The sequence below is a fragment of the Pyrgilauda ruficollis genome, unplaced genomic scaffold, assembly GCF_017590135.1.
Source record: "Pyrgilauda ruficollis isolate IOZ18807 unplaced genomic scaffold, ASM1759013v1 scaffold159, whole genome shotgun sequence".
NCBI classification, from domain to species: domain Eukaryota; kingdom Metazoa; phylum Chordata; class Aves; order Passeriformes; family Passeridae; genus Pyrgilauda; species Pyrgilauda ruficollis.
Genome location: NW_024514654.1, coordinates 748904 through 770686, shown reverse-complemented (window position 1 = coordinate 770686; position 21783 = coordinate 748904). Strand labels below are relative to the sequence as shown.

General features: G+C 50.0%; 1 protein-coding gene across 1 annotated transcript in view; it reads left to right on the top strand.

Annotated features, from left to right (window-relative positions):
* Positions 1-10466: 10466 nt before the first annotated feature.
* Positions 10467-21783, top strand: part of WNT3 (Wnt family member 3) — a 46409-nt gene continuing 35092 nt past the window's right edge. Inside the window, exon 1 of the mRNA XM_041461983.1 lies at positions 10467-10547. Coding sequence (XP_041317917.1) covers positions 10468-10547 — 80 coding nt within the window. The 5' untranslated portion in view covers position 10467. The remainder of the gene's footprint in view (positions 10548-21783) is intronic.

Below are 21783 nucleotides of genomic sequence, written 5' to 3'. Positions count from 1 at the left end.
GGGGGAGCAGGTCCCAGCCTTGGTCACCACCCCTGTCCCAGCTGTGCTCCCTCAGAGCTCAGCACAACCCCCCAGGCACCAAAGGTCTAGGAAGAGGTGAATACCCCCAACAATCCATGAAAAAGCAGAACTGGGCTCTGCTGACCCAGCAAGCTGTGCCCTGCAGTGCTCCACTGCTGTCCTATTGTATTTGCAGGACACCCTGACGAAGGAAGGAATGATGCATCTGACTCCATGTTCTCAGAAGGCTAATTTATTATTTTATGATACTATATTATATTAAAGAATACTATACTATACTATACTAAAGAATACAGAAAGGATACTTACAGAATGCTAAAAAGATAATAATGAAAACTCATGACTTTCTCCAGTCCCGACACAGCTTGGCCCCGATTGGCCAAAGAGTGAAAACAACTCACAGCAGAATCCAATGAAACAGTCACCTGTGGGTAAACAATCTCCAAACACATTCCAAAGGAGCAAAACACAGGAGAAGCAAATCAGATCATTACTGTTTTCCTTTTTCTCTGAGCTTCCCAGGAGAAAAATCCTGGGCAAAGGGGTTTTTCAGAGGATGTGAATGCTGCGCTGCCCTACCCTTGCAGGAGACTCATGTTCCTTGCTGGCACCTTGTCCTTCCCCCTGCCTGTTTGTCCCTCATGTGTGACACCCCCAGGGCCTGAGCAGGACTTTGTGCAGCACATCCCCTGTGGGCTGGGAGTGCAAGCAAAGCTCAGCTCTAAGCCCAAGGTGAGGAATATGGGAAATGGATTTGTAGAAAATTTTTCAAGTTTGAGAGAAGGTTCACATAGTAGGTATTTATATGTAAACTTTGAGATAAGAAATGGTGATTTAGAAATGTTATAGAATAAGATAGACATAGTTGAGGGAGAAATAGAATTAGAAATAAGTTTCAAAGGCTGGTTTTGTAAATAAGGTTAGATACTTTAAAGAAATAGAACTATGAAAGATGCATGCTTAATCCAACAAGGAAGACCCAAGAGCACAATCTGAGCTCTACAACACAACTTTGGGGCTTGAGTTATGCAGCTGTCTCTGGAGAAATCATGGGTAGCAGTACAGAGCTGAATTTATCCCTTTAACTCCAATTCCTGGCACTTGGTCGGCCAAATCCCTCTCAGAAACCCAAGGGCTGTGACAAGCAAGAAAACCCTGTCCAGCTTCCCTGGAAGAGGCCTTCAGTCTCCACTGGATTTCCCAGATGAACAGCTGCCTCTTCCACTGCACCTTCAGAGGAAGACTTCGCCTTTCTACAGGATGCCTGCTCCAGCAGAACCACACCTGATGCTCCAGGAGGGACTGCTATCCACACCCTGACCCACAGGGTGTCAGGCTGTGTTCTGACTCTGTCACTGTTGGTTGGTTTACTGCATTGTTTATTTTATATTTTTTTATTTTTTTCCCTAATAAAGAACTGTTACTTCCTGCTCCCATATTTTTTTGCCTAAGAGCCCCTTAATTTAAAATTTGTAGCAATTCTGAGGTGGGGGGGTTTTACATTTTCCATTTCAAGGGAGGCTCCTGCCTTCCTTAGCACACACCTGGCTTTCCAAACCAAGACAGATTTTGGCTGTGAGACAACAGTGAGAGACAGTGTGAGCTGTTGGTCAGCCCTGAGCACAGAAACATTCCCCAAGTGCAGAGCAGGCAGGGGAGGAGGGCTGTGCTGGGGGAATAATGGGCTGGAAGAGGCAGCGATCTGCCCTGTGGGGATGGGTCCCCAAGGCAAAGGATGCACAGCTTGTCCTAGATTTCACCCCCCCACACACACTTCATTTCTTTCTGAGATCTGAATGTATAATTGCAGGAGGGTTTTTTTTTTACAATTACAAGAGAGAAAATGAGCTGAAGGCTCGTAACTGCAGAGGCCGGTCCCTGTGAGCAAAGGGCCACATGTCCCCTTTTATGGCCAGCCATAATTCCCTCCTTGGCTCAAAGGCGGCTGTGAAAAGAGCAGGACTGGTTCAAACTTCCTTGGGGTCTCCGTGGCAACCAGCCCTGCAGGAGCCTTTTCTTCCTTTTCCCTCTTTCCTCTTTTGTTGTTGTTGTTGTTGTGTCATTAAAACTTCCCGGATTGAATCCCCACCAGGCTGCTGGGCAGGCAGCGCTCCAGAGCTCCTGCTGCCTCCAGCCAGCCTCTCCTCTGCCCTGCACCGGCACAGCTCAGCAAAGCCCAGCCCAAACTCAGCCCCAGCCCAGCAAAGCCCAGCCCAAACTCAGCGCCAGCTCAGTACAGCCCAGCCCAAACTCAGCCCCAGCTCAGTACAGCCCAGTCCGAATTCAGCCCCAGCCCAGCAAAGCCCAGTCTGAGCTCAGCCCCAGCCCAGCAAAGCCCAGTAAGAACTCAGCCCCAGCTCAATAAAGCCCAGTCCAAACTCAGCCCCAGCTCAGTAAAGCCCAGTCCAAACTCAGCCCAGTCCAAACTCAGCCCCAGCCCAGCAAAGCCCAGTCTGAGCTCAGCCCCAGCCCAGCAAAGTCCAGTCCAAACCCAGCCCCAGCTCAGTAAAGCACAGCCCAAGCTCAGCCCCAGCTCAGTAAAGCCCAGCCCAACTTCACATCAGGATATTTTTCCTGTCCCACTTTGTTCCTGCCTGATATTTTGGCTTCTTACAGTTGAGCCCATCCCCAGAGTGCTCAGACAGAAATGGGAACTCTGCTCCCTCCAGGCTGGGCTTTGTCTCAGGAGGGGCGTGGGGCAGCCCAGCCCTGGCACCCCCGTTCTGCAGAGCCCCTCTTGCACCAGGTGCTGGGGCTGAAGGGGCTGTTGGGGACCTGCAGAGTCCTTCCCTGGCACAGCCAGTCCTGGCCAAGCACAGCCCTGCCAGACCCAGCACCACCACACCTCTGTGAGAGCAGGGGCAGCCCAGCATGCAGGATCTGTGACCTGTGTCACCCATCCCTCCCTGGCAGCACCCATGGCACAGGAGTGCAGGGGCTTGGAGCCAGGGAAAAGCCAACCCCGTGGATTAGAGCTTCTCCTGTGCCCTGCTGCCCGTGCTGGGCTGTGCCACCTCCCCAGTGCCATGGCCAGGGCTGGGGTGGGAGCAGATCTGGGCTCTGGGGAGTGAGGCTCCATCTCTGCTCCCTGTGACAGAGACAGGAGCCAGGGAATGGCTGGAGCTGTCAGGGGAGTTGGGATGGAAATCAGGGAAAGGTTCTTCCCCAGAGGTGCTGGCATTGCCCAGGGAATGGTCCCAGCCCTGAGGCTGCCAGAGCTCGAGGAGGGGTTGGACAGCGCTGCCAGGGATGCCCAGGGTGGGATTGTTGGGTGTCTGGGCAGGGCAGGAGCTGCTCTGGATGGTCCTTGGGTCCCTTCCAGCTCAGGACATTCTTTGAGTCTCATCCCATGATTCCAGGTGGGAACATTTTCTGTGGGCACAGCAGCTCAGCGAGGAGGAGCTCTCCAATCCTCGCAGTGCTCCAGGGCACTCACCACCAGCCACAGCCCAGGGGAAGCACAGCATGGATGGAAATCCATGAATCTCCTTTTCCTCCACTCACCCACATCACAGGGCTCCACAATTTCCAGCTGCAACATCGTGGAAAATCACAGCCTGCAGCAAAAAATAGCTGGTCTCATTCTTTTACCCATCTCCAGGATACTGCTGGGCTGGAGTCCTGAGGAAGGAGAGAAGGAAGGGCAGGAATGACTCTGCTCCTGTGCTCCCCATCCCTCCCCCATCCCTGGGATGCATTCCTGCAGATGTCAAGGTAGACAGAGCTGCCTTCAACAAGCCCAGGACCTGGGGCGTAGTTCCTTCATGTGCTCAGCTTGTTCAATTAGTCAGATTTACTGCAGCCCTGAGAGGCAGCTCAGCCTCTCCCGTGGATCCAGGCTGCCCCAAACACGAGGTGAAATCTTCTCTTCACTTCCAGCTTCAGAGGGACACCACGAGCTGGCCCTTACAGTGCTTTTTGTGCAGCGGAGCTGCTCCAGGAGGCCCCTGAGGCTGCTCCCACACCAGCCAGAGCTGTCACACCCCTGGCACATCCTCACCCCCTCACCCAGCCCTGCTCACCCCCAGACCCCTCACACACACCTTGGCAGCTGGGGCTCTGCACAGAGTCCCCCATCCCACTCATGCCTCCCCTGGATCCCCAGCTACTGCTTCAAACTGGTGCAAAAATCACATTATTGTGCGGGAAAACCTTCTGAGGCCTTTCCCTTCTGAGGCCTTTTTGTTTTGTTTTCTTTCCCTTCTGAGACCATTCCTTAGACTGCCCTAAGTGGCTCAGGTGAAGACTGAACAGAGCCCTAAATGGCATCTGGAAATCCTTTTCTCACTAAGAGCCGATGGCTGCTGGTGGGAAAAGTGTCCCAGAGGACCAGACTTGGATTTCCCTTTACTCCAGAAGAGAGTGGGGATGGCTCGGGGCAGGGATGGCATGGACAGAAGAGCAGAAGGTGAACAGAGAACACTTTAAAGTGCAACCCAAGCTCTGTCAGCCCAGAGCAGTGACTCCACATGATGCCAACACTATTTCAGGCAAATCCATGCCAGTCAAACATAATAAAGTCCTTGTGTTTACTGAAGTTTGAGATGGGTCTCACTGCTCACTCTCTGTGCTCCACGTTGCCATAGCCACTAAACCCCATGTGTTAGGCCTTCATTAGGGCTGGGTTTTTTGTTGTTTTGTTTTGTTTTGTTTTGTTTTTTGAACATCTCCTTGGCAAAATAGAGCAAAGATCTGAAAATCTAACAGAGTTTGAAGGAATTAAAGTGGATGACACGAAAAAAAGGTGTTTTTATTGACAGTCTGTAGCTGCTCCAGCTCATGGGCACCCAGGCTCTGAGGTGAAGCATCCTGGAGGAGCCAGCACTCAGCACTTCCACTTCAGTCATTTCCTGTGATCCCCCGGCCACAGAGGATATTTGTGACTAGAAAGAACAACTGAACCTTGGGCAGCACCATTTCTGCTTTTTCTGCCCTTCAGTTATGAAGTCTGGGGTTCCAGTCCTGCTCCTCTGCTCAGTATTTATCCAGCTGAGATTCACAGCTGTCCCTAGGTGTTCCAGCTCAGGCTGCACAGAGGGGGAGGCAGCTCCTTCCTGCTAATGGGATCCACACAGGAAATGTGATTTTCCCAGGTTTGCAAGAAATCCAGGGATAGATAAAGAACCTGGGCCAGTAAAATCGTATGAGGAGCTCTTGGGAAAGCTGAGAACACAGCACGAGTTTCTTGATTTGGATCTGAGAACAGGTACTACAGCAGGTTACATTGCTGATGTTTTAAAATGCAAGCTTTCCCTTGTAATAAAAATGTATGTTTTTGTTTTTTTTAAAAAATCAAATTTTTAACAAAAATATATCCTTTGTTTTTCCTTTTTAAAGGGGGGAAAAAAACAAAACAAGACAAAAAAGACACATAAAGCAAAAAAACCCCCAAAACAACAAAAATTTAAAACAAACAAACAAACAAACACAAAAAACCAACCAAACAAACAAACAAAAAAAAACAGAAATCCCAGGGCCTGGGCCACAAGAGTGGGATACTGCAGGAAACTGGCTGAAAAGAGTTTCTATCATCAGTAGTAGACAAAAAATATCCCAAGTGGAGGAATTCTACTTAGAATAGTTTGTAAATAAATTGAGTGAGGTAAAGGATATTTGTAGGGAAAAAAAAAAAAAAGAGCCATAAAGTTATTGCTAAACCAGTAAAAGCAGTGGCAAAGGGTTTTGTTAATCTCAGAGGTGTTCTCACAGGATGGCTCTGTCCAGGTGAGACCGGCCCAGGTAACACCATCTCACAGCATCCCCACCACAGGTGATGAGCCTGAAGAGCCAGAGGGAACACAAGGATCCAGGAGAGAGGTTTGGCCAAGAAAAATGAGCACAGGGAAGTTTAGAGGGAATGTTATTGTTACCTGTCACGGGTTAGCAGCAAACAGAGCCCTCAGGATTTCAGTAGTTTCAGATGGAAGGAGTCAGACAGTTCATCAGGCTTTGAGGAAGGATTTCCTCAGCTCTTCACAGATTTTCTGTAATTATTAACTTTAGAACTGATGATTCATCAGAGTACCAATGTCCTATTTCACCTCCACTGTAGACTCTTAACAACAAAATTTAGGTCTTCGAACCATCAAACCCAGCTGGTTTTAGGACTTGCTAACCCTTAAAAGACCATTGTCCAAGAGATCCACCTCCAGTTCTGCTGCTGGCCGTGCCCAGACCTGAAATTCAGCCTTGGCACTCACCTATGCCACCCTTCACTGTGAGCTGGGGTGGACCTGCAGGTCAAGCCCTCTGACCCCTCTCGCTGCTTAGGGCTGCACCACAGGCCTTGTGCATCCCCTGCCATCCCCAAAACTCTGAGCCAGGGCTCTAAACCCCCTCTGTGAGGTGTGGGTTGTCCTCTCCACATCATCCTGACCCTGGGGTGACTCCACCAGGAGGGCTCTGAGCTCCTGGAGCTCCTCAGGGGTTCCACACATTGAAATCCGCGCTGAGCATAAATCCAGGAGACTCCGTGGTCCCATCACCTTCCCCAGGCACTTGGTCTCTTCCTGCTGGTAGGTTGGATGGAGAAAGGAGGAAAAGCTAAAAGAAGGCAAAGTTGCACAGTTAGAGCCCCAGGGGAAGGAGAGGCACATTTCCAATGGGATCACAATGCTCCTTTGCTGGAGTGCTGCTGGAATAAACCAAAGATCCCCTCCAGCAGCAGAGTTTGCAGTGCCACAATGTCCCACAACACACAAGGACCTCTGTAGTGACATTGTAAAGGCAGCAGGACTTTTCTTGAGCAGCCAAACCTCTGACTTCCTCAATTCCTTTCATTTCTGGGCATATTGAAACTGGCCTATGAGAGTCAATATTGCCAAACTAGACAGAGTGATGTGATTGAAAGACCCTCAGTTAATAAAACTGTCACTCAGCAGCACAAGGAGGTATCTATGAGGGAAATTTTGAAATTGTACTCTTTTGGGTAACTGTCATTTGCTCTTAGAAATTACATTTAAAATTAATGTTTGCTGTAGAACTTATAAATATTTGTTCAGGCTAGCATGAAGTATGCCCAGGATAATTTTAGCATGTACGCATCAGATTTTCATTTCACATCAGAGGAGACTCAAAGTGAGTCTGTTCCCTTCACAGCCAATGGAGTCTTCATCCCTGGGAGACAGGTCCTCCTCCCTGGGGAGCCCTGCTTGCTGCCTTGAGGCTTGGGGGATCAAGGCTGACACAGCCAAAGACACAGCTGAGAACTGCCATTGTTTTTCTGCTCGTTTTTCTGCTCATTTCACTGGGAGAAACTGGGAACCAAGAGTCTCCTGTAGCTGGATCAGGGACAGGCAGGACATTCTGCTCCCAGGATCTCCAACCCAAAGCAACTACAGACACACTCCAAACACAATCTCCTCACCAAAGATGGGACAACACAGATTCCTTATGGTGCTGGGACAAGCAGATGTTCAGAGAGCAGTGGAATGGAGAAGTGAAAGGATTTGGGGGGATGAGCATCTCCAGAGACTTCCTCAGGCACCGGTCAGAGCCATGGAGAGCATTGCCATGAATTCTGTGTGCCTGGGATCAGCCCTTCACTGTGCATCTGTGAGGACCTGCCCGTGGCCACATCAGTGTGTGGGAGCTTTGTATCTCTGCTCTGCTGTAGCACAGCCTGTCCTGAGGCACACTGAGATCCCTGCCCTAACATAACAGAAAATAAACCTCTGATTTTGGGTCTGGGGTCACTTTCCCTCCTGGTTCCTGCAGAGGAAGCACTTTGTAGCTCATTATTGGCTTGGTTTATAAATACCAGCACCCAGAAATGGATAATGAGCATTTTGTGTTCCCCAATGTCTGATGGACAGGAACGTCTCAACCACCACAGAATCACTGAGGTTGGAAAAACCTTAAAGATCATCAAATTCAACCATTAACCCAGCACTGCCAGGTCCACCCAGACCTTGATGATGGTCTCCAACCAACAACACCTCAATTCTGATTTCCCCAACTGGATTTCTACAGTGTCTGAGGTTTTCCTCCTCTCCCATGGGCTCAGCCACCTGTAGTATCACCTGAGACATCTCACTTCAGTCTCTCCAGCTGCTGCCTCTCTAGCAGTGACACTTCAATGACAAAAATTCTGTCCCTTGGTACTTTCAATCCTTATTCTGTTTGTGCAGCTCCAAAACATCAACCAACACAAACCTGGGCAGCACTTCCAGTTCTGCTTTTGCCAGAGCAGCTCACAGCATTTCACACAGACCAGGGCTTTGTTTAGGCAGTGCCTGGGACCATTCCCTGGCCCTGGGATGAGGCAGACAGGGGCACCTTCATCCATCCTGAGAAACTCCTTAAGCTCCAGAACAGGTGGGTCAAATCTTACGGGTCTGTTTGGAACAGTTCCTGTCCCACACTAACCCCAAACTGTGACTAAAATCTGCTTAGGGTTGGGTCAGCTGGCTGGGCCAGCTCCACACCAGGGCCCATCTTCATGGTTAAAAACATGGGCAGTAAATTTCAAGACCTGAGGAAGATTTCCAGCTAGTGTTAAATTTACTGGAGCAGCTTAAATCCACGTGTCCCCAAATGTCATTGGACAAGTGCTGCTTTCTTAGACCCAGTTCAATAAAACCCATCTGGGTTCCAGGAAGATTTGCCAGGACAGACTACACCCAACATCCCGTTTGGGAATGAAACCCCCACAAAAGAACAAGAATATTTAATAACTATGGTGGGTCACAGTCAGCTGGAAAACCCATCGGAGTAAGCCTGGGGAAATTTGGCCTCACAGTGCCTGCAGCAGGTGCAGGGAGTGATGGACAGGGGACGTGTGAGCAGCTGCTGTGTCCTTCCTTGGGTGTGCCATGGCCAGGACAGCACCCAGCCCTTCTGAGAGCAGCACTGCCCCAACTCAGCATCCAAACACCAAAATCAGGCAGAACTGGCAATCCAGACTGGCAGAAGCAAGAGGCAGGTGCATCACAGGATCATGGAATGGTTTGGGTTGGAAGGAACCTTAAAGATCATCTCATTCCACCCCTGCCATGGCAGAGACACATTCCACTGGCCCAGGTGGCTCCAAGCCCTGTCCAGCCTGGCCCTGGGCACTGCCAGGGATCCAGGGGCAGCCACAGCTTCCCTGTGCCAGTGTGTGATTAAACACAATGAGGAATTTGTTTGTGCCCAGAGCCTTAAGATCCAGAGGAGGTCTAGAGTTTTCAAAATCATGAGATGCCTTGAGCTGCCCAAGACAGGACCTTAAATCTCCATTACTGCCATGGCTCTGAAATAAACTGATTTGTTGGCTGCTCCTAAAGCACCTGATCTCAAGGTGGTTCCACCCTGAGCAGCCCCAGGGCAGCAACAGAGCTGTGGTTGCTGAGATGCTTTAGGAGAAAAAGCAACTTGTTTGTCTTCTCCCATTTCTTTGTCCCATTCTGTCGAGTCATCTCCTCTGACTGCACAATAGCTCCTGTTAAAACAGGCTCTCTACTCAATAACAAGGATTTTAAAGTAAAATCTTTGTTGGGTCTATTTGGAAATCATGAAACTGATTTGGGTTGGTTTGGTTTTTTTCATTTTTAGGGTTACTTGTGTGGGGTTTTGATAATATTTTCATCTTCCTGCACCCAGAGATGCACTTCACAAGCAATCCATCTGTGGGACACGTCCCCTTCTGCCTGCTCCCCTCCACCATGACATGGTATTTTTTTCTCAATAGAAAGCCAGGCTGCCCCTGCTCCCCCTCCATCCATCACCCCCACACACTGAAAACCTGGGTTGTGAAGGTTTCATTTCAACTTTATAACCAGTTTTGCCCACACCACCACAGGCAGAGGGTTTTCTACCCCTCCGTGCCCCCATCCCTGTCCATCTGAAGAACAAGTTCTGCCTCACTCCCACTGCGAGATTAAGCTCGACCACAGCCACCCCTCACCACAGCCACCCTTCATCCTTACCTTGCTGAGTCCTGGCATTCAGGGGCAGCACATCCTGGGCTTCAAGTAAAAAAAAAATTAAAAAAAATTAAAAAATTGAAAAAAAATTAAAAATTGAAAATCCTCGCCCCAAATCGCAGTGCCCCGGTGGAGTGTGGTGCACAGAGGGTTTGTCCGTGGCAGCGAGGGCTCGGAACAAAGTTGTGGGGTGGAGGGGGAGGAGAGGGTGATTGACAGCCCTGGGCTGAGCCTCATCCCTCACCTTGGGCCATGCGGTCTGATTGGCCGCCTGCTGACATCCCCGAGCCCTGCACTTTTTAATAGACGCTTTTGGATGATCTACGGGGGAAAGGCTTGGAGAGGTGTGTTTCTGACAAGCCAGAAAGTCACCCGAGCCACGAGGGACTTGGCTTCACTCTTTTTACCCCCCCTCCCCCTTTTTTTTTCCTTTTTTTTTTTTTTTTTTTTTTTTCCTGGGAGGAGGGGGATTCTTCATTTTGGCACTTCATGTTTTTCTGAAAACTTCGCGGCGATTTTCCCCTTGCACCAGCCTGGACTAATGGATTACCACCTGCTTGGACTAATTCTGTCTTTTCTCTTCAATGGCACAAAGGTCCTAGCCGGTTACCCAATTTGGTGGTAAGATTCCTTCCTCCCCTCGCCCTTCCTCTCCCTATGATTGATTAATGAATTCATTAATTATTAGCCATGGGAGCTCTGTGTTCCTTCCTTTTCACCCCTCGCCCTGCGGAGCTGCCCACGGCTGCATGCTGGAGTTGAAGCGTGATTTCTTCAGATTTGACCTGTAATTAATGAAATCAGTGAAAAGTTTGGGGGTTATTTTGAAAGGGCCATGCCTGGGTTTCCCTTTGCGCAAATGGAGGCTTCCCTACCACTCTTAATTTCTCCATTTTCGGCACTGTAGCGGTGGGCTCTTGGTTCAGATGTGAAAGGATGCGGTTTTATTTCCTTGTGCAATGGGAATTTTGTCTCTCTGCCACAGGGATTTTCTTCCTTTCCATGAAACTGCAATTGATGCTTTAAAAAAATTTTTAATTCTATTTTCTGTTTGGTTGCTGCGTTTTTTGGACTTCTTTCCCTTCTTTTGTTGTATTCTGTCATGTGAATTTAGTCCGGCAAATAACGCAAATGGCACCTGAAAAAACATTCATTAGTAAAATTGCTCAAAGGTGGATTTTGTTCATTTTAATTATGGAAATGTCACTAATTTCCTTGCACCAATGAGAAAAATAGATTTTAAAATATTTGGTTGTATCTTATAATGAGACTGGTAAGTAACCTGAGTTACTTATTTTAAAAATAAATCTAACTCTATATAAATGAATACCATAACAAAATGCAATTGGAAGCCCTTTAGAACAAGAAATATAGAATTAAATATTCCAGGTCATTTAAATCCAGCAGCCAGCGAGTTGCATAACAAAATATTTCAGTTTATTTCTGTCTTTATGCAGGATTTCTTGCTGGAATATCTCTTGTTAAGTTTCTGTATGTGCCAGGTAGGGGCTGTGAGCCTGATGATCCGTAGGGAAAAGAAGGAGATGGTGGAATTTGGTGCTACTGAGATTCTTGGGTTATTTTCGCTTTTCCAGAAAAGTCTCTCTTCTTTATTACTGAATTAGATCCTTTCAGTGCCAACATGGAGATGGCAAGAAGTAGGTGGGAGTGAACTTGGGAATGGACTGCCATGTCTGGGAATATTTAGAATTCAGGAGGGAAAAGATGAATTTTTTTAATTATTTTTTTTTTAATAATCCATTTATTACCGTGGACTTTGGGATGAGAATGTGGCGTTCCAGAGGAGAAAGACTGAGAGCACAATGAGAAGTCCCCGCTCAGGAAGCGTTTCAAAGCTCCGCAGGTTCATGAAATGGCTAAATCACAGCAGGTTTTCCTGGAGAATTAAATGATTTCCTCGCCCTGAGTGTGGCTGCCGAACTTCAGGCCCTCAGCCCAGGGCAGGGGAGGCTCCTGAAATACAGAGAGCAGCACTTTGATTCCTTCCATCCCTTTGCTCCCCACCTGGGCACCGCTGTGCGGGCACGGGGCACGCGGAGGAACAGGTCAGGATGCCAGGGCAGGAGCTGCCTGGGGCAGGGACAGCTCGCCATGGCATCAGCTCATCCCACCAGCCCCTGAGCTGCCCCAGGCTTTGATATAAATCAGGATTTAATGCCCAAATCAAAATCAAGGAGGGTTTCAAGTCTCAGAGCGAGGAAGCGAAACCTTCTCGATGAAAAGGTCTCGTTTTGCCCTGTGAAGCAAAAATGTCCCTGTGAGCAAAATGTCTCCTGTGCCTGTTTTCAGGAGCAAATGCTGCAGACAGGTGTCTGCCCCATCCCCTTCTCCCAAAGCCCTCTGAGCTCACCCCAAAGGAACAATACAGAGGATGTAGGGCACAGACACCAGGGGCATGGCAAGCAGCATCCCTGGAAAGGAGGGAGTCGAACACACTCGCCACAGAATTTCATGCACAGATCCAGGTTTTGTGTATTTTTATAGATTCTGGCAACACTAAACTGCCAGAGAGAGTCTCTGCTGCTCTGGAGGGACGCGAGGAGGTGCCCTGTGTAGGACTGAGGTTGCAAATGCTGTGGGGTTTTAGAGGTTTCTTGAAGGCTGAGGGAGCAGGCGGGCAGAAATACCTGGGCCAGGGCTCCCTGGTGCTCAGGCACAGACAGTGCTCCCAGAGCACACAAATTCAAGGCCTCCTTTGGTCCCATGGAAGGCTTTCAATATCTGCTCTGTGGAAATGAGGTTTATGTGGTGGACTCTGGCACGGCATTATCTGTGCTCTTAAAAAACCATCATTTTCCAATTGTCTTCCTGCTCCTCTGCTCTTCAGGCAGGCACAAAGGAGGCTTTGGGGGATGAGCCCCACTTGCAGGGTTCAGCACACCCCAGAACAGGGCAAGGAGAGCAAAGGTGGGGCTCAGCATCAGCCTGGGCCCCTGTGCTGCTGTCCTGCAGCCCTCCAGGCCAGGCTGGACTGGGGCTCCCCTGGGCTTCCTTACCCCCAGCTAAGCCCATCTCTGATAAACTTGAGACTTTCAGGGGGGCTGTTCATGTGGAAGAGCCCCAAGGATGCTGACAGGCAGTGCCCTGTCCTGCTGGCACCACCTTCCTGGGGATTTTCCTGCTGGATAGGGAATGTTTTGGCAGCAACATCGAAACAGATCCTTTCTGCTGTGGGACAGAAAGGAGAAAAAGGTTTATTCCTGTGGTGGAGAGGAAGTGTCTGTGTGTGCCCTAGGAAAAGGAGAGTGATGAGAATGGGGTCTGATCTCCTTGTAAATGGGTTTGGGGGTGGCTGGAATAATCCTGCTGCTCCACTGTGAGCCAGACAATGCCAGGAGCCCGGCACAGTGACACTGCAGGGGATAAAGGCAAAGGGATGGAGCTGCTGAGGGTTTGTGGGGTGTGTTTTACTGAGGGGCCAGGGAAGGACGTGGTCCTTGACATTGTCCAGAGAGAGGGGAGCCCAAGTGCAGCCCTGGAGCTCTGCAGGGGGGTCCTGCCCCAGCTCAAAGGGAAGGTCCCTGTGCTGCAAACCCAGAGCTCGGGGTCCAGCCCCGCTGGTGGCAGCAGGATGGAGAAGCCAAGAGGGGGTTTCAGCCCAGCTGGGTTGTTGGAAACTCCCTGACATCTCCCTGTCCCCAGCCAGGCAGCTCTGAGTGAGCTCCAGGGGTGGCTCAGGCTGTGGATGTAACCTCCAGGGAGGTATTTTGACACAGGTCCAACCCTTCTTCACATGCTGCCATCCCATCCCAGCCGTGAGAGGGAACAAACAGGGCACAGATGGGAAAAGGTCACTGAAATGCTGCCTGTGAGTGCTGACAGGAGGAGCTGAGGCCAACAAAGCTCCCTCAGAGACGTGTCCAACACTTTGGCTGTCTGGTTAGTGCTGCTAAAAGAGAAGGAGGAGATGGGGAGCTGTGGTGGGGCCATGCAGACCAGGCTGCTGCTCCTCCTGACCCCCCAGGAGTGGCGTGGGTGGGGGCAGAGTGGGCAGCAGGGCTGTGGGCAGTGAGGGCACAGCTGGGCTGACCTGGGGCTGCCCATGGAAGCAGCCCTGAGTGCCTGACTGGCCACAAGTGGTCAGGAGCTTGTGGCTCTAAAGGGTTTTGTGGGCTTCAAGGTTTTCTCCAGTGTTTTTCCCAGCCAGGCTTAGCCAGTGGGAACTCCCTGCTGAGTGGGATGGTCACTCCATGCCATGAAAAGCAGAGTTCTGGAGCTGGGATTGGGGTGGATCCTGAGTCCTGAGCAGCAGGACAGCCCCAGCCAGTGCCAGAGCAGATCTGCAAGGATGCACAGCTTCACGAGCCTCAGGACTTGGCAGAGTGTTCCAGGTGGCATCTCTTGCTGGTTCTGTCCCTCCCCAGTGCAGAATCCCAGCGTGGTTTGGGTTGGAAGCCGCCCTGGAGGTCGTTGTGTTCCAGCCCTGGCAGTGGAGTCCTGAGCTCAGCAAAGCTCCAAAATGCTCCCAGAGCATGGCAGTACGGAGCAGTTGTCACATTGTCACATTGCTGACCTTCAGGAGGTCTCATTCCCTCAGAATGAACCCCTCGTGTCTCCTGGAGTGCCCCAGGACAAGGGCAGGGCCAAGACAAGCCTGGAGCCACAGGAGCCCAAGGAGAAGGGCTCTGACTCACTCAAGAGCCTTAAGACACAAATCTCTGTTACCAGTCGTAACTGAAGTCAGAAGTAAATTTAAGTGGCCACAAAGAGCTCTGAAGAGGCTGCTGAATTTCAACCAGCTGTATCTTATTTGACTCCTTCACTGAAAGCAGCGTTTGCCAAAGTGAAGCCCTTGCTAAAGGCGCCCCAAGGAAGAGCACTGGGAATTCAGGGGGGTTTTGGCCACCCCACCCTCTCAGCTGGAGGTGCTGGGGTGGGGGAGGCCACAACCCAGTGATTTCCCATGCCTGCTGAGCCACTGCCCCAGCTGTCACCCTGATGGGGTCAGGCAGGAGCTCACACCCTGTGACAGGGGCAGGGGGATGCCTTGAGGAGGCTGAGCTAGAACAGAGACTGGACAGAGCTAAAGAATAAAGTGGGGATTCATTAGGAGGCCTCAGACATCTCCCTGTCCCCAGCCAGGCAGCTCTGAGTGAGCTCCAGGGGTGGCTCAGGCTGTGGATGTAACCTCCAGGGAGGTATTTTGACACAGGTCCAACCCTTCTTCACATGCTGCCATCCCATCCCAGCCGTGAGAGGGAACAAACAGGGCACAGATGGGAAAAGGTCACTGAAATGCTGCCTGTGAGTGCTGACAGGAGGAGCTGAGGCCAACAAAGCTCCCTCAGAGACGTGTCCAACACTTTGGCTGTCTGGTTAGTGCTGCTAAAAGAGAAGGAGGAGATGGGGAGCTGTGGTGGGGCCATGCAGACCAGGCTGCTGCTCCTCCTGACCCCCCAGGAGTGGCGTGGGTGGGGGCAGAGTGGGCAGCAGGGCTGTGGGCAGTGAGGGCACAGCTGGGCTGACCTGGGGCTGCCCATGGAAGCAGCCCTGAGTGCCTGACTGGCCACAAGTGGTCAGGAGCTTGTGGCTCTAAAGGGTTTTGTGGGCTTCAAGGTTTTCTCCAGTGTTTTTCCCAGCCAGGCTTAGCCAGTGGGAACTCCCTGCTGAGTGGGATGGTCACTCCATGCCATGAAAAGCAGAGTTCTGGAGCTGGGATTGGGGTGGATCCTGAGTCCTGAGCAGCAGGACAGCCCCAGCCAGTGCCAGAGCAGATCTGCAAGGATGCACAGCCTCACGAGCCTCAGGACTTGGCAGAGTGTTCCAGGTGGCATCTCTTGCTGGTTCTGTCCCTCCCCAGTGCAGAATCCCAGCGTGGTTTGGGTTGGAAGCCGCCCTGGAGGTCGTTGTGTTCCAGCCCTGCCAGTGGAGTCCTGAGCTCAGCAAAGCTCCAAAATGCTCCCAGAGCATGGCAGTACAGTCACATTGTCACATTGCTGACCTTCAGGAGGTCTCATTCCCTCAGAATGAACCCCTCGTGTCTCCTGGAGTGCCCCAGGACAAGGGCAGGGCCAAGACAAGCCTGGAGCCACAGGAGCCCAAGGAGAAGGGCTCTGACTCACTCAAGAGCCTTAAGACACAAATCTCTGTTACCAGTCGTAACTGAAGTCAGAAGTAAATTTAAGTGGCCACAAAGAGCTCTGAAGAGGCTGCTGAATTTCAACCAGCTGTATCTTATTTGACTCCTTCACTGAAAGCAGTGTTTGCCAAAGGGAAGCCCTTGCTAAAGGCGCCCCAAGGAAGAGCACTGGGAATTCAGGGGGGTTTTGGCCACCCCACCCTCTCAGCTGGAGGTGCTGGGGTGGGGGAGGCCACAACCCAGTGATTTCCCATGCCTGCTGAGCCACTGCCCCAGCTGTCACCCTGATGGGGTCAGGCAGGAGCTCACACCCTGTGACAGGGGCAGGGGGATGCCTTGAGGAGGCTGAGCTAGAACAGAGACTGGACAGAGCTAAAGAATAAAGTGGGGATTCATTAGGAGGCCTCAGTGGATCCACCTTGGGCAGCACAAGAGCCCAGCCAGGGCTGCACCCCAGGTGAACCAAAATGGTCACAAAATGCCCCAGTGGTCACAGGGTCTCTCACTTCTATAAGCTCTGATCCATTTGCATACTGGAGTTAATTGTCCAATTACAGCTTTAGGTTATCAAGTCCCATCCTGCTTGTTTTTCTCTCTCCAGCCCACGTTGTTTGTGCTCTTGGGCCTGAGATCTGGATCATTTGTCCCTGGTCCCCAGCTGGAGCAGGAATTGTTTTGTCTCCCTGCTCTGTGCAGAGAGCTCACCATCCCCTCAGGTGAAGCCCAGACCCACACCCTAAAGCAGCTCAGAACCTGAAAAATAGAAAAACTGAAACCTGAGGCATCAAGGGCACGTTGACAGGATGGCAGGAACAGACCTCACAGCTGGGTTCACCTCAAACCCAGTGAGCTGAGGGGCACCTGGGGCTCCTGTGCTGCTGTGGGCAGCTCAGGCACAGCTCATGAGGGATGCAGAGGAACTGGAGTGTGGCCAGTGGGGCTGGAAAGGTGGAAAGGGAGGTCCTGGACTCGTACAGGGTGACCAGGCAGGGTGAGAGCGGCTCAGGGGCGCTCTCACAAACAGCACAGGGCTGGTCTCTCCTCTCCAGTGCTGAACAATTAACAAAGGGCAATTGTCATCATTGAGTCAGAGATGACACAGAGTCACATCAGAAGGCAAAATGGCAAAAAGGCCTCGTTTATTTCATCCTCTTTTCTTTTATAGCTTAGTTCACTGCAGGTGGACCTGACTGGTCATTTAATCAATACATTTCACATGACTGGCTAATTAACAAGACACCCATTTGTAAACAACCTTATGAGAAAAAAAGCAAAACAGATTTTTAGAAAAACACCACCTGCAGGTTGTTTTAATACTTGGCTATTATTGTTTATCCCCAGCTCCCTAAAGCTTCCCAGGCTGATTCTGGGAGAGCTTACCTGAGCAGACTGTCACATCCACAGGGCAATTGCCAAAAAAAGGGTCACTCCTGAGGGGACTCTCCTTGCTGCAGGGAGGTGAGGAAGCACTGTCCTGGGGCATTTGTAGGATCAGACTGCACCACCCTGGCTGGTCCTACTCTGACCTCCAGAGATCCCCCCAAGCTCCCCTCCTGTGGCTCTGGCTCCCTTTGCTGAGGCCAGTGCCACCAAAGGTGGTGTTTGAGGTTCCTCCTGACACACAGCTCCAGGCCACTCCATTCCCAGGGCACATTTGATGGGGTTCTGCCTTCCAGACTCTAGATCAGGAGGCTAAAAGCAGCCAGTTTATTGGAACCCTTTCTTTTATACCCTGCTCTGATACAGGTGGACCTGACTGGTCATTTAATAATTTCACATGTTTGGTTATTTAAGAAGACACCCTTTGGGATAAACATCTTTGAGGAAAACAACTTGTAAACACCACCTGCAGATAGTTTACAGTTATTTCTCTCTGCCTCCCTAAAAGTTCCCAGACCAATTCATGGGAAAGCTTATCTAGCATTCTCTCTCTCTGACCAGACTGCCAATCCACACTCCTGCCCCCTGCTCTACACTTCTGGACACTTCTGGGCCCAGGCACGGCCACCCCAGCTGGGGCAGGACAGGATTTTAGCTCATGTTCTCACTCATCCCTCTCAGAGGGGTGTGGGTGCCCCTCCCTGAGGGCAGCCTGAGCCCAGGGACAGGGCTCTGAGTCACTAAATCATCCTGACTTTTGAGTTTCATCCTCTAGCTGACACTCAGGGGGTGTTTGATTTCTGCTGCTGTCCTGGAGGACAAGTGGACATTCCCTGCATGGGTGCCAGGGCTGTGAGCAGCAGGATAAGGTTCTCTTCCCTCTGACACTGGTGATTTGAGTCTCAGTGATGCTCATCAGACCCTTCCATTGCTGGGTCAAACAGCTCAGCATGGCTGGATTTCATGTGGAAAGGCAGGAAAATGTTCAAGCATCCAGTTTTAGAGAAAAAAACCCAAGTATTACCAAGGAAGTAATAAAGACTAAAGAATTGAGCTGTCTATTGAAACATGCAGGTGTGATGCACAGCATTTCCATTATCTCTGGCATGTTTTAACTGAGTAATGTTTTCATCTGACCTGTGCTTCTCATCCCAGTGTCCAAGGCTCAGCCTCAGCCCTCTGGGAATCCCCTGGAGTGCTGCTCAGGCCCAGGGCTGCTGGGAACAGACCCTTGGTGTGACAGCAGCTCAGCACCCCCAGCACATCTGGCAGGGCCAGTGCTGACCCTCCCTGCCCTGTCAGCCTTGCCTTGAGCCCAGGTTGTGTCTGTGGCTGCCTGGCCCAGCCTGAGCCTGCCCTCTGATCCGTGCCAGGCCTGAGAGAAGCACCCTTGGCTGGTCCAGCAGGAGTTTTCAGCAGCTGCCTGAACTGGCTGCTCTCACTCACTGGTATCTGATGGTTCAATGTGTGACACCATGTGTATCAAATACAGAACATTTTTGAGCATTAAGATAGAAAGAACTCTGGATTCAGAGTCCAACCATTCACTAAGTGTGGACACATCACAGTCCTTGATGAAAGTCAAGGCTCATTCCATAAATACTGAGTAGCCATAATAATTTTTACATTATGAAGCTCTTACCAAAGGCCTCTTGAAGGTGGATTAATGGATTGTCTTTTCACATGGTTGTGATCTTGTCCAGTAGCTAGACTGGAACCTGCAAACCTAAACCCCTGCTGTGTTTAAGGCCACTCCTTCTCTCAGTTTCCCAAAGGCAGCAGCTCCAAATGGAGCTAGGGATGGAATTGTGCTCAAGCTGGGCCAGCTCTGAAGAGCTCTGAGCTGCACCTGGAGATGCTGATCTGCAGCCAGGGGATTGTGATGGGATGTCTGAGCCAGGGCTCTGCTCTGGGAAGTCACCAGGGCACCCTCTGCTGCTGCTGCCCTTCTGTGAGGTCCAGAAGTTCTGTCTCAGCCCTGATCTTGAGGGGTGGGAGCCTTGTCTTAGTTTGGAAAGCCAGGTGTCTGCTAAGGAAGGCAGGAACCTCCCCTGAAATGGAAAATGTAAACCCTTCCCTTCATATTGTTATAAATTTGAAATTAAGGGGCTCTCAGGCAAAGATATGGGAGCAGGAGTAACAGTTCTTTACTAGGGAAGAAAATGAAAAGATAAAATAAACAATGCAGTAAACCAAACCAGCACTGACAGAGTCAGAACACAGCCTGACACCCTGTGGGTCAGGGTGCTGGTAGCATCCAATTGGAATTGTGGCTGCAGTCCTCCTGGAGTGTCAGGAGTGGTTCTGCTGGAGCAGAGATCCTGGAGAAAGGTGGAATTTTCCTCTGAAGGTCCAGGGGAAGAGGCAGCTGCTGTTCCTCTAGGAAATCCAGTGGAGAAAGCCATGCTGGTGTTCCAGAACTCAAGATTCTATCCAGGCAGGAATACCTACCTGGATAGAACCTTGGCTCCTCCCCTGGGCTCACATCTCCCATGGATGCTGCAGTTCTTATCAGCCATGAGTGACATTCCATGGCCTGTTATCAGCACATGTCCCCCCCAGGAAGGATTGGGTGTGGAAGAGAGAAGGAAATCTGCCCACTGAACAGCAGACAGCTGCCATCCAGATGGCAAATGGAACTCAGCCTGCTTGGCAATGCAGGACAGCCTCCTGGGCTCAGCTCTGCGGGGCACAGAGCAGCCCCGTGGCACCAGGCTCGACACCTGCACTTCACTGCTCTTGCTGGAACGAGACAAATTTGGTGTTCACCTGCTCCTGCTCATGCCCACAGCCTCATCCAGCTGCCAGCACCTCTCAGAGGATCTCTCAGGGATTTTCCCAGAGGACCTGAAGTGGGGAGGACTTGTCAGGAGCTCAGCTATAAAATTTACACATCACATAAAGAGCTTATGTCCCCTCAGCTCACTCACCTCAGCTGAATTTTAGCCTTCTGTTGGCATTGCAATCTAATTCTTGCTGAACTAATCTTTCATTTTTGTGTGTATAAATGGCAGTGGCTCAGTGATATTGATGTTTGTAGTGAAGTCACAGCAGTGCTGGATGTGGTGAGAGGTTTTCAGCACCAGGCTGTGTTATTTAAGGTTGTTTGGGTGAAGTTTTCAGGATAAAGGCATTGTCTGGATTGGACACAGGGTGAGATTTCTGTGTTTGTTGTGCTGTGATTAACACTTGGAGCCCTTTAACACCACCTGTGCCCTGATTTGTTGCAAATCAACATGTATTATTAACACAAAATGTATTAAAAATCTAAACAGCCTATACTTAAAAACAATTTTGCTGAAGGAAATATAAATGAGGTTTGATCTATGGATAATAATAATTTTCTGGATCTGATTATAATCTGAGCCATCCTAGGCTCTTTTTTTTGCTGTGGCAGAAACAGCAACATTGAGAGGTTTTTTGCTCTGAGGCCCCACTCAGAGAGAGGTCTCAGCCTGCTCCAGTCCAGGAGAGCCCTTTGGGATTCAGCTGTTAGAAATCCCAGAGAAGTAATGTCACAGTTCCCTCTTAACAAATCAGAAAGCAAAGAAACTTCATCATTTATAAGCCCCAAAACAGGTCTAGGCATTTGTGGTCTGTCATGTCTGATATGTTCTATGGAAGTATTAATTCCTGGGAATTAATATTATTCCAGCTTTAAAAAATCTTAATTTTTAAAATATCAATATTTAATATTAATTACAGGAGATTAATATTGTTTTGGTTTTTAATATTAATATTTAATAGTAATTACTGGGAATTAATAGTATTCCAGCTTTTAAAAATTTTTTTAAATTAACATTTAATATTACTACCCAGGAATTAATAGTATTCCAGCTTTTAAAAATATTGTTTTTAAAATAGCAGTATTTAATATTAATTCCTGGGAATTCATATTATTCCAGCTTTTTTTAATGTTAATTCCAGCTTTTCATGGCATAAGCTTTCCCTTGGGACAGAGGGATCTTGAGGCCCTCAGCTCTCCCACTCCAGGAGCCCTCTCTTTCTGGGACCATACCCAGGACTCGCCAGAAATCCCAAATTAACCCCAAAACCAGGGGCTTGTTTGCAAACCACGGGGTCTTTTACTAACACTGCTCATTGCCCTGGCTGAGCTCCCTCTCTCCAGTCCCACATCCAGCAGACACCAGGGCTGCTGCTGAGGCAACAAAACACCCACAGCAGGGACTGGGAGCCTTGGCTTGAAGGGATTCCAGGCCTGGAAATGCCTGTTGGTCACCAGGGCTGTCAGTGCTGTGTTATTTGTTCTCAGGATGGAAATAAAAAAGTAAGTTTTGGGGATTTTTTGGGTTTTAACATGTGTTTTTTACAGAGGTGTGTTTAATTTTTAAGTGGCAGTTTTGTAATTTTTAAATG